At 37.9% G+C, this 12,584-nt stretch overlaps 2 protein-coding genes across 5 annotated transcripts in view; one reads left to right on the top strand and one right to left on the bottom strand.

Annotated features, from left to right (window-relative positions):
- Positions 1–12,584, top strand: part of cldn19 (claudin 19) — a 60,680-nt gene that overhangs the window by 39,007 nt on the left and 9,089 nt on the right. The window contains exon 5 of one of the 3 annotated variants that reach the window (XM_077602316.1): positions 4,041–4,556. The exons of the other annotated variants lie outside the window; for them this stretch is intronic. Coding sequence (XP_077458442.1) covers positions 4,041–4,077 — 37 coding nt within the window. The 3' untranslated portion in view covers positions 4,078–4,556. Of the gene's footprint in view, positions 1–4,040; positions 4,557–12,584 lie in introns of those variants that run through there. 3 annotated transcript variants of the gene reach the window in all.
- Positions 9,465–12,584, bottom strand: part of nucks1a (nuclear casein kinase and cyclin-dependent kinase substrate 1a) — an 82,323-nt gene continuing 79,203 nt past the window's right edge. For both annotated transcript variants that reach the window (XM_077602313.1, XM_077602314.1), the window contains one exon: positions 9,465–10,659. In XM_077602313.1, the coding sequence (XP_077458439.1) occupies positions 10,430–10,659 (230 nt within the window). In that variant the 3' untranslated portion in view covers positions 9,465–10,429. The remainder of the gene's footprint in view (positions 10,660–12,584) is intronic.

The raw sequence follows: 12,584 nt of genomic DNA, 5'->3' as shown, positions 1-12,584 counted from the left end.
AATAATCAATAAATCAATGCACAAAAATTGGCTAAAATCCATTTGCTAGCAGTATTTAATGATTAAATACAAATACTGGAGCTTTTCAGACATTACAACTGGGCCAGGGGGGTGATTTTCCCGGGAAAAGACAGCAATGAACGTCAATGGCATACCGGCAAAAAATGCACAAAAATTGGGTAAAATCCAGCCGAAAACAGCAGTTAGTGATAAATACAAATACTGGAGCTTTTCAGACATTACAACCACGTTACCGCGGATACCGCCGCCTTTGTCCGAAAATTGACCACATTTGGCGGCTAAGATGGCTGGATGCCATGGAGGAGAAAAGTGGAAGTTGAGTTTCCATTTAAGTCTGGGCAACAAGCCAACGCAGTTTCTCTTCTCCGAAAATAGAGCGCTCTGGATGGGTAATTGATGGCTGGATGGCGCGGAAGAGGGAAGTAGATGTTTAATTTCCCCCAAAACAATGACAGCAATAATGATGAGGAATGTGGTCTTAGTACTTTCAGAAATCGCAAGAAATTTTCAATATGGAATTCAGTTTGCAACAAGGGGTCCTGGAGATTGATGACAACATGGTCAAAGCCATGGAATTTGGCAATCTTTTTGACAGTCTCATATCCTTGTACAACAGCATATTTGTCAAAGAAAAGAAACGGCGTTCCTTGTGCGCCGAAGACCTCTTTCAGAAAGAAGCTCCTCCTATTGCCCCTAGGGTGCCCCCTGAAGATTCCATCTATGATCCAATGCCTATCGAGTCTGACAAAGAGGACTTGGACTAAAGCTCCTAATAAACTGTTTATTTTCATTATTATTTAAATCAAGCGGAGAGGAACTATTTTTCCTGTGAGTACAGTATTTAAAGATGTACATTTTTTTATATATAGATTTTATTTAGAAATTAATACATTACAGTCTTCAGATGCTAAAAGCTGTAATATTTAATATTTAATAATAAATACACTTCTTGATAATTATACTTGTGTACTGTATTTCTGTATAGGCACGAAAAAATGTAGTATGGTAGTAATAATAGGGGTGAAACTACTTGGCGTTTTTTTGATTGTCGCGGCCATGTCTTGTCTACAATAGCCGCAATATTCGAGGGATTACTGTAATACAAAATATGATAAGGAAAGCACCGCATTCATTTTGACCAGGACCCACATGCGGCTCGAGAGCCGCGTGTTCGCCACCACTGTACTAGGAAATTACATGAGGAGCAGGAGGAGGACTGGACATAGGACGGAAATATGCAGAGGATTCACCCAGACACTAACAAACAAAAAAAACATAACCCAAACCTAACAGCATGTAGGAAACATGAGTACCTCAGAAAAAAAACAACCTTGCAGGCACAGGTAGAGGATGCAAACTACAGAGAGGAAGGCCGAGACTCACCAGGGATAGTTAAATTACTAGTTACTTTGATTTATATAATAATGACAATAGATCAGAGATATTTATCTATGTGCACACACATTACATAGTATTTATGTATCTTAGCCTTGTGAAGGAGAACAAAACAAGAATTTGTAAGAAAAAGTAACATAAGGTGACCCGAGAAAAATGCCCCAAATGTGGATGGGGATCATTTTTTAAATTATTTTTGTCCAAGACCCTTAGCTTATCGGTTACAGCACACACATGTAGGACCTGCCAACAAATATTGACAGCGGTCAGCAATTATAGAATAGCCAGTAGCCACACAGATGGGATTCAATTGTAGCGATGGAGGTACTTGAGGCCTGTACTAGCAATGTAGCACAATGAATTTGAAAGACCATATTAATTCGAATATTTTCAGAAGAGTAATCCCTTACAACTACTATTTACCAAAAAGTAATATTACAGGAATGCGTTACACTCAACAATGGTCCGGGGTAGACTCGTCAATAGCAGTGTCTGAATTCAATTTAAAACATATACTTACTTGTTGTCTTGGTTGTAAAAATATCCTTACAGACGTAACTGGAATTATTCCTATTCCTTTGTAAAGCCAGAAAATTCAACCAACTTCTAAAGGCAAATGATACACCCACAAATTTTTACGTAGCTGTGATTTAGGTACACGGTCGATTGGTCGCCGGTCTTTTGGTCGCCCGGAAGGTAAGTGATAATCACCATTTAAATCGTTGCTCAAATTCCCTAAATACAAACTGTGAATTACTATTTAGTCATACTTAATGCCCTATTAATTATTAGGCTAAAGAAAAGCTCAAAATTTCCCGGACGTTTATTGTTTTTTGTTGGAGAACTTGCTAAGACCCTGATGGACGTAGCTTCTTAAAGGGACAGCGCATGTACATACAAACTCTTATACACCTGATGCTTTCTAATTACAGAAATTACAATTTTCTTACCAGAAGTTTAAGTTGTTGAGGCAGCCATATTGCTTCTAATGTCAAAATATCTCAATTCTTTCGATGGTTCACATTACTCCAATAGTTGTCACTTTCGAACAAAAAATAAAACGAAAAAAAAAATCAAAGTGGAATTTTGTTTTATTTCAAAATCAAGGCTACTTGCGTCTGGCCAGTAAGAGCACATTTAACTAGGTTTAGACGTCAGCATTTTGTCGTGACGTCATCGTGCCAAGGCGGCGTCAACTTGCAGTTTCGTGCATGTCGTGTTTTTATGTGCATATAACCAGTACCATCGTTTCAGTCATTTTTTTGTCCGACAAAAGCGGCTGAAATGCGAGTAAGTATGGTACCTATACAGTCATACCTCTACTTACAAAGGCCTCTAGGTACGAAATTTTCAGGTTACGAAACCTTTTGAGATGCAAATGAGCGCCTCGAGATATGTTAAAAGATCCAAGTTACGAAAACATCAATGCATTACCTATATGTGTTATTTCATTTTGAAATTTTCAAGGATGCATTGCTTCTTGCTTGACAATTTCCCCAAACTATACTGGAGTCTCATTGGCTGTCTCACAACAAGCCTCCATGATTCATTGTTTGCCGTTGTCTGCTTAAACTTATACTTGGAAGAGGCTGTGGCCGACTGCCTTCAACGAACTCAAAGTTGAGCCTCAACCTGAACCGCAGCCTGCGTTGGGCTAAAGTGTGTCGCGGGGGCAGGAGATGGGGCTTGTGGTCAGTAAGGAGGACGTTGACAAGTTGGTCGAGGGGCACCGAAACAAACTCAAGGAGCACGAATTAATGCAACGCTCGGCAATACACGAAGAACTCAACAAGAAGGCGGGTGGAGGAAGCAGCCACCATTCCAACAGCACAAATCAGAAAAAAAACGGAGGAGAAACGAACTTTCCGACTTCGTGGAAAAAGCATCCTGCAAAGTGTTCACGAGTCGTGCGATCGCTCACTTTGACAACGTTTGTCTTGTGCATTTTAGCAACATTAAAACTCATCAAAGGCAATTTCGTTAGCTTGATTTTTCTCAAAACGTCAGTCAACAAGCACTGCCAAGGGGGAACTTAAATCCAAACAGGTAAGAAGCAGTGGCGATAAATAAAATGGTTGAAAAATTAGATGCCAAAGAAATCATAAAATGTTAATGAAAAAGATTTAAGTTTAGTGTAATGTTGTTTTGAATTATTAATTTTATGTTAATTAGATTGTGTTCATGTGTTTGTTTGCTCTCTGTCTCTATTGCCTAAGGTTAGCTTCCTGACACACGGATAGATTTTAAATGTTTATTCATTTTAATAGCTTATTAAATAATTTTATGATCATTTTCTCTCATCTTGTGTCTTCACACTTTTCCTACAAAATTGGGACACAGGTGAACTTTTAAGTGTTTAGTTGATAGTTTTGTGGGGAACGTGGAATGAATTTAAAGTACTGCTCTACTTACAAAATTTTCAACTTACAAAAAAAGTTCAGAAACCAATTAATTTCATAAGTAGAGGTACGACTGTAAATTCTTAAAATATCTGTCAACATAACACGATGACTGATTTATCATTTCATTTTAATCTATGAAATTCCGGTTAATTGCAGGTAATTTTATAGATTGCATACTCCTCAGCTTTTAATACTATTCCTTTCTTACTTCTCTCAATTCAGGACAGAATTCTTGAGTGAAACTAGTTTCCCTGACTGATCAGCTTTTTATCAAGGATTTCTGACTGTCCAACCAGTTTCTTCTTTTTCCTCTTGCCTTTGACTCACTTCTTTCGGACAGAAGAATATTTGTGCATTCATATATTTATTAACTTTTTCCTGGACCTGGAGGCCCCCTTTTGGTTTTTTTTATCTTAGTGATATGACCAAATCTGGCTTGTAGAGAAATTAATTTAGTCGATTTAATTTTGTCAATGACAGTAACCATCTCTACCTTCTTTTAATCACTCACACAATCCTATCCAGGAGGCAAGTTATAAATTTCCCAATGAAAAATCACAGAGTAATAAGCAATAAAACAATGTAAAACATTGGCAGTTTTTATTTTATATTTTTTGAAAAAAAAATTATTTAACTCCTTGTATGAGGAGATTGGGGCCATTCCACCTCAGTGGTTTTACTATACTTTGGAGAATCCTCCACCACTGGGTAGACAGCAAAAAATAATTATATATATATATATATATATATATATATATATATATATATATATATATATATATATATATATATATATATATATACATATATATACATACATATATATACATACATATATATACATACATATATATACATACATATATATACATACATATATATACATACATATATACATATATATATTTTTCTTTTCTGTATTGATTTTATGTTAATGTGTTCCTGATAAAACATGAATAACAGTTCTGGACTGGATAACATGCCCTGCCACATGAACCAATTTGCTGAAAGAAAAAAAAATGCGAATTTTGTGTATCCCCCAGAGTGACACATGTCTGATTGTTTATTTCAGAATAAATTAAGCGGTCCATGAACTTGGCCTTTGAATCACTTCTTTTGTCCTTTACCATTTTCTGACATTCAATGTGGACATACATGTTCTTCAAAACAAAATACCTTTACATCGTCCCAAAATGGGTAAATTTGAATTAATCTCGCAATATTAGTGGATAACATGAATTCGCCTGCACTCTAAATTACCCCTAGGTGTGAGTATGAATGGTTCTGTATCCTTGTGCCATGCGTATGGCTGGCCACCAATTCAGGTTGTCATCTGCCTGGTGCCCATAGAAAGATGGGATAGGTTCCAGCAACCCCGCGACCCTTATGAGGATTGGTGAAAATGTCTCCAGTGGAAAGGCAACAAAGATTCAAGAGTGTATGTGTGTGTATGTATGTATGTATGTATATATATATATATATTCCCATAGAAATGAACTACAAAGAATGAATTAATAATTATTTTGAAAATGATGCATGTCCTCACAATAGGATAACGCACGACCACTTGCCAACGAGAAGTAGTATACTCCTCGTATTGGCGAGCAAGCTCCGTCACGTGTGCACCATTCATTCTGCACTAACGGGGGGAAAAACACTGAACATATGCAACGCTCCGCCCAGTGCTCGTTGAGACATTTACACGAGGGAGTTGCGGCGAGATGATGTTCTCATAAACAGCCTCTCGCGGCTGTCTCGAATGCTCGTATATCAAAATTTGTCTCGTATCTCAAGGTAAATATTTGCTAGAAATTTCACTCGGATCTCAAATTTAGATCGTGGGAGGTGACTCCCTGAAAAGTAGATTTTGGAGCATAAAGTTTGAACACCACTGGTGTACGTCATACCAATACTTCTATAAGGAATGTAATATAACATGAATATACTCAGCCCTGCGGCCCGGGCTTTTGCGACATGAGAAGTAAATCGTGGTTGGCTCCTTGAAAAGTAGATCTTGGAGCAAAAAATGTGAGCGCCCCAGCTCTTGAGGATGAAATGTAAAGAAAATGAATGAACATTTGCATCTAAATTAGATTTTAATTATAACTACTATATGTAGAAGCAACAATGGTGAGTGTGATAAACAGCACTTTATTGACAACAAGTAAACAGATACAGACGCTCCCCTACTTACGAACGCAATTGGTTCCGAGCGATTGTTCATAAGTTGAATTTGTTTGTAAGTTGATTCAGTGCTATATTTTGTATTATAATTTATGTTTAAGGCCGATATAAGTATATTGAAGGTTTATACAAGTGCATTTGTATGTTTAAGGCTTGTATAAGTAACACGCATTGGTTTGTACTGAAAAAAAACATTTAATAAAATGGAGAGAATATGTACAGTACTGTAGAGAGAGAGATTTATGTATTAGAAACTGGCCAAAAGAAGCGACCTAATGACGATTGCACAGTTTTCTTCTTTTTTTCATCATAAATGATGAGGTAGCACTGTATGGCATCATTCAATTGATTTGCAAACTTTGTGCAACATTCAATATTTGGGTCCTGCTGCTCGATCTTTCTGTTTATAAATGGTACTGAATGTGCAACGCTCACCACTCTCACGCGCATCACGCTTCGTTATTATTGCCACTCGTTTCAAATGAAATGGCTTGCCTCTTCCTTGCAACTCCCTCAATAGAAGCCTTTAGCTTTTTACCAACCATATTCAATATTGGATGCATGAGATATTTAATGATACAAATGAAAAAGGTTCTTTGCACACTGGAGATACATTCACGCACTTCCGCATTGCAACGAAGAAGAAGGTAGATGCTGGGTGAGCTGAGCTCTCACAGCGCCAGGCGTCGGTATTAGCGGCGGAAAGAAGTACTACTCCGAAAAAGGGGCGAAATACAAAATTGGACTTGCGAACATTTTTAGACTTAAACGCAATTTGCAGACATGTTCGTATGTACCGTTGTTCGTAAGTTGAATGTTCGTAAGTAGGGGAGCGTCTGTATAAGCTGTTTATCAGTTGATCAAAAGTTCAAGATCCAACTGAGATAACAACAACAAAAATATCCAAACAAAAACAAACAGTTTTGTCAGTAGGACTCAGTAATTAGTTTGGGCATGCTGGTTCCAAGTGTTTTCAGAAGGCTCTTAGAAGCATTGGTCCAATTGGTGAAGGTGGCTTCACAACAGGCATCATCTGTCTTGAATTGACATCCATATTAATAAACTTCCTTACCACCCATCCACACGTTATCTATGGAATTTAAATCAGGGGAACATGCAGGATGAGCCAAAAGAGTGATGTTATTCTCCCTAAAGAAGCTGTTGGGCCTTGGTCTTGCAAAATTGACCAGTTGAAAACCCCAGATGTTACCACACGCGGGCTATTTGAATGATGTCTGCTGCAATATCTGCACGTAACTAACTGCTGTGAGACAACCCTCCACCACCTGAAGCCCCAGTAATCCATTAAATGAAAAAGTACCCCAGATCACGATGGATGACCCTCCAAAGTCCAGGTAAAAAAAAACATCTCAGGTGGGATTTCCTTGTCATGGTAGTAACAGGTTACCTTTTTAACATCAGAATAGAACATTTTCTTCGTGGGCTTGTGTCGTTTTTTCCTGGCTATTCCGGTACCCTCCCATAAATCATGCAGGTTACGGTGGTTGAACAGTCTAAATTGCCACAGAGGTATGCCAGTGAGCGGAATGGTTGTCCGTCTCCTTGTGCCCTGCGATTGGCCGGCCACCAATTCAGGGTGTCCCCCGCCTGGTGCCAGTAGTTACCTGGGATAGGCTCCAGGATAAGTAGTTCAGAAAATAAATGCATGAATAAAACCTTTTTTTCTCCATCATTTAATGCACCATGTTTGATGTTCCCAGGCAAAATTTAAACGAGCAGTTTTGTAACATTGAAGGATACAAGGTCATTGAATTCAAAAAACAATATTCTTAGCTTCAGTCATCAGGACATGTGAATGCTTGGCAGAAAATCTGAATTTTGAGCAGATTTTGGCCTTTACAGCGGTACACGGTCGATTGGTCGCCGGTCTTTTGGTCGCCCGGAAGGTAAGTGATAATTACCATTTAAATCGTTGCTCAAATTCCCTAAATACAAACTGCGAATTACTATTTAGTCATACTTAATGCCCTAGTAATTATTAGGCTAAAGAAAAGCTCCAAATTGCCCGGACTTTTGTTTTTTGTTGGAGAACTTGTTAAGACCCTGACTGACGTAGCTTCTTAAAGGGACAACGCATGTACATACAAACTCTTATACACTCACGTCGGCTCAGTGAAACTGCTCATGGCCATTTTTGGCTTTTATTGATGCGTAGACCGTGTTGTCTTACCTTGTTTTGTCGCCGGTCTTTTGGTCGCCCGTTGTCGCGGTCGGGGCGACCAATCGACCGCATACGTTTACAGCCTGTGGTCTTAACTTTTAATTAGGTGAAAAACAACATTCTACAGTTCCCTTTTTTTTAATTACGAGTTCCAAATGTTAATTTTCTCACAACCCCTTCCTGCTTTTGCACATTGTAGCTCTACATAAGACCATATATATATACATATATATACACATATATACATATATACACACACATATATATATATATGTAGAATATCTCATCTCATCTTCTGAACCGCTTTATCCTCATTAGGGTTGCAGGGGGTGCTGGAGCCAATATATATGTATATTTATATATTTAATAAACAGTTGGGCAACTTTCCACTTGTAAAAAATAATTATACAAAAGTTATTACCAAATGATAAAATAAATACAAATTTTATATGGTTAGTACGTACCTCAAAATTCTGATACCAAACCTGGATCATGTGTTGAGTTTGCATTGACATTTTTTTGGGTAGAATCTATAATTAACACTTGCACTAAAATACATATAATAAAAAAAACATTCATGCAATAAAATGACCAAAAAATGAATGTGAAAAATTAGATTAAATAATTGAATTCATCAAAAAACACTAATCCTACATGTGGTTGACCTTGAAAATAGTTTTCTTCGGGCCGGCCTGAGAGAAGTGCCCGGAGTCTCTCGTTTGGAAGTTCTCGTGGTGCACCAAAATATTCACAAGTTCCTCCAGAGTTTCTGTACATTACAGCTCAATAAATGCCACTACCTCAGAGAGCTACATTTTGGCCTAAAAAGACAAAGTTATGTTTCGCTGGAAGGGGGATTTCAACTCAATCCTCTATCCGCAAATATTGTGTCTCGGGGGTACGAAGGCTGCACAAAATCCCAGAAGGTTGGTAGTTGAATTTTTATTTAAAAAATGCCCCAAAATTAGCATAAAAGTTCCTGCCAAGCAGGTTCATGCTCATCGCGCCGCTTCGACATCTATTTTTCCCACTAAAACCCAAAATTAAGTTTTGCCTGATGGCCAAGTTTTAATCTTGCTATGGTGGTTAACTCTGGCCACCAGGGGGCCTGCGCATTATTTAAAGTCCAAGATCACACATTTCTGTGAGTGTAAAAAATAAATCCATTCAAATGAGTGTCATTTTGTGGATTATTAGGGATGCACTGGGTTGTACTTGAATCACAATTTTAAAAGTAAACCAAAGGGTAGAGAAGAAAAAGCAAGTTTGCTAACTCAGGATTGTTTGTATGACAGATTCTTTAAAACCAAGATACATTTTATTTATTTTCTTAAAAAACAAACATTACAAAAAAAATCTTAATATAGAACTAATGCAGTGAACAAGAACGATGAACCACAAATCTGAAGAAAAAAATCAATTTCTAAAAAAAAAAAAGAAAAAAAGTGGTGCCAGCCTGGTACAAATGATTTAATGGCCACAATGAGAATGCGGTGATTTGTGCATGGACAGGTATGGTTACGAATTAACCATTAAAAAAAACATAAATAGAAGCTAAATGAGAAAAATTGGACCTTCTCTGAGGATGCAAATAGTAACTTAAACATAAACACATGCTGGCTGAGTGTGTAATAAATGTTTTATATAATCGGACACAGCAGTGATCACAGTGATCAATGAAGCACATTCAACCAAATGAATTTCCAAAATTGCAAAGCCTAATTTTTTTTGTATTCACTAAATTTTCCAACGACAAAAATAATAGTATTAAACAAAGCAAAACATTTGGGACTTAATGCAGCAATGGTCAAACAGTTTTAAAGTAAAACATCTGTAAATAACTTTACCCCTTTACTGAATTCTCACAGTGTAAACTTGGTGTCTACTAGATACTAAGTAAGAAAAAAATTAATAACAAATAATTGTGTGTATGGTGGGAGGGTGGGGCGGTGGTTAACACAAACAAATGTTCCCACAGGACGGATTCTGGAAATGAACCATAAAGAAAGATCAGTAGGCTCATATTATAAGCATCATAGAGTGCCTTGTTAATCGAAGATGAAATCAAAGAGGACTAGGTCAAAGGAATGGCTGAAGCTGAGCGTGACATCAGATGATCATATGGGTGACTGGAATCCATGCTCATGGTCAGTGGTGAGAAAAGACAAGCACAACTAGTCCAAACCATGAAGCCAGGCCACCAAGAGGACAAAAAATGAAATATGGACAATTTGTGGTGTAAGATTTAGTCTTCTCCAAAAGGTGCCTCCTCCTCTGAGCCACCCTCTTCCTCCTCTTCTTCCTCCCCCTTTGTCACCTTGGGGGAAGGGGAGACATCTTTCTTTTCAGTCTCCCCATCTTCCTCCTCAAAAGGACTCTCAGGATCTTCATCTTCCTCTTCTTTGGGTGAACTTGTTTCCAGGGCCTTTGTGCTGGTGTGGCCCTTTCCCTTACCTTTTGTAGGGCTTGGATTTACTAGGAAAGCAAAGATGACAATGGGTTAGGCAGTATGGCAAAAAGATAATTTCATGATTAAAAATAAATAAATAAAATCACATTATGGATTTGATCACATTTTTTGTTAAGATTGATTATTTCTGTTTCCCAACCACCATTGTGCTGCGAGAGATGGTCTGTGTGCTGCGACGAATAACTTAAGTAATACATTGTAATATTCAGAGAGAAAAGTCGTAATATAACAAGAAGTCATACATTGTAATATTGCAAGATTAATATTGTAATTTACAGGAGAAAAATCTATATTATGATATAAAAGTGAATGGATTTATAGTTGTAAATGCACCTTTGCACACACCACTTTGACACTATATCCCCATTCCCCAACTTATAACGCACCATCAGGAACAATTCGAGATTCAGTATATTGCTCAGGGTTTTTTAGACAAAGTCACCAAGGTAGGGAGGGACTCAGACCCGCAATCTCTAGTTTGGAGAATGGCTACCCAACCACTTCCCATACACTCCGAAAAACAAGGGCTCGCTGGACTAAAGTGAGAAAACGCTTGGGTTAACTTGTTGTGAACTATGAATTCTAGGGCATTTTCACTTCCTTTGCAACTCATGGCTGCCATTGACGATGCTAGAGATCCAAACCAGTAAGTGAAAATTCAATGGATGTCTATCGCTGGCAATGGCAACAAATGAGCGCTTTGACACGACTAAAACGGTTCTATTTCATTTCATCAGAATATTTCATTATTTGCTCAAGGTTGGGGTCTTTTGCCCGTTTAACCATTTCCCCGCCAGTAGGACAACTTGTTTTTGACATTTTATTCAGTTTTTTTTGGCTTTAAGACACAAAATACTTTTTCGTGCAATCTCGGACATAGTAACGAGTCACCAAATTTTGGATAGGAGAGGCCATTCATTTTTTATCTTTCGGGTGGGCATTGTTGAGCTATTTTTCTAAGTTTTTTCGTAACAGAAAATGTTCGTTAGAGTAGATGACAGAACATGTGCACCAAATTTTGTGGCCACAGGTACAGTGGTACCTCGAGATACGAGCTTAATCCGTTCCGGAACTGAGCTCGTATGACGAGATTCTCGTAACTCGAGCGGACGGTTTCCATTGAAATGAATGGAAAACAAATTAATTCGTTCCAGCCCTCTGAAAAAACACCAAAAACAGGATATTGGATTGTAAAACATGTTTTATTTCTTCTAATTCGCCATCTATTAACAAAGTAACACATAACTAGTGGTTTAATAGTAATAAAATGTGTTTAATCTAACTAAAATTGGGCAGATTTCGCCGACGGGAGACAGAGACCTTTGGGGGTGTGAGGGGGGTTTGGGGTTCGTTTTTTTTCCACGACAACGCACTAGGGTGGGACAATGAGCAAGTGCATTAAGTTTGGTGGCCATACATTGAAATACAGCCAGGTTATAGCCCTTCAAATCTAACGGCAAAAAAAAGTTATTTTTCAACTTCCTGTTTAGACCCATCCCTTTTGAAGAACACACACTTTTTTAATTGCCACCTAAACCAAATGTCTTAAGGTTTCACATATGAAGGTTTGCGGCCAATAGATAATTTGGCCTTGGAGTAGGAGCCGGTCTCGTAAAACAAAATAGTTTTGGCTACCACAAGAGGGCACTAAATCCAACGCAGAGTTGGGGGGCGAAACTCTTGTCAAATATCATCACAATCAAACGTTGGCGCTGGGAGTTATTAACAATTTAGTAAGTTTGGCACATTGACAAAACCACTTTGAACCTGGACCCTCACAGGTGAAAATCCACCGTTTTGAACACACCCATCAATTTTGAGGCCGATCGGTGAAAATGTTAAAATGCGGAACCTGGAAATGGCCAAAAAAAACCACTACATTTTCCAACTTAGAACCAAGATGGCCAACTTCTTGTTTAGTTTGGGATAT

This window comes from Stigmatopora argus, chromosome 6 (genome assembly GCF_051989625.1).
Source record: "Stigmatopora argus isolate UIUO_Sarg chromosome 6, RoL_Sarg_1.0, whole genome shotgun sequence".
NCBI lineage: Eukaryota > Metazoa > Chordata > Actinopteri > Syngnathiformes > Syngnathidae > Stigmatopora > Stigmatopora argus.
Note: the sequence above shows the minus strand (reverse complement) of the source record. Positions and strands in the feature narration are given on the sequence as shown.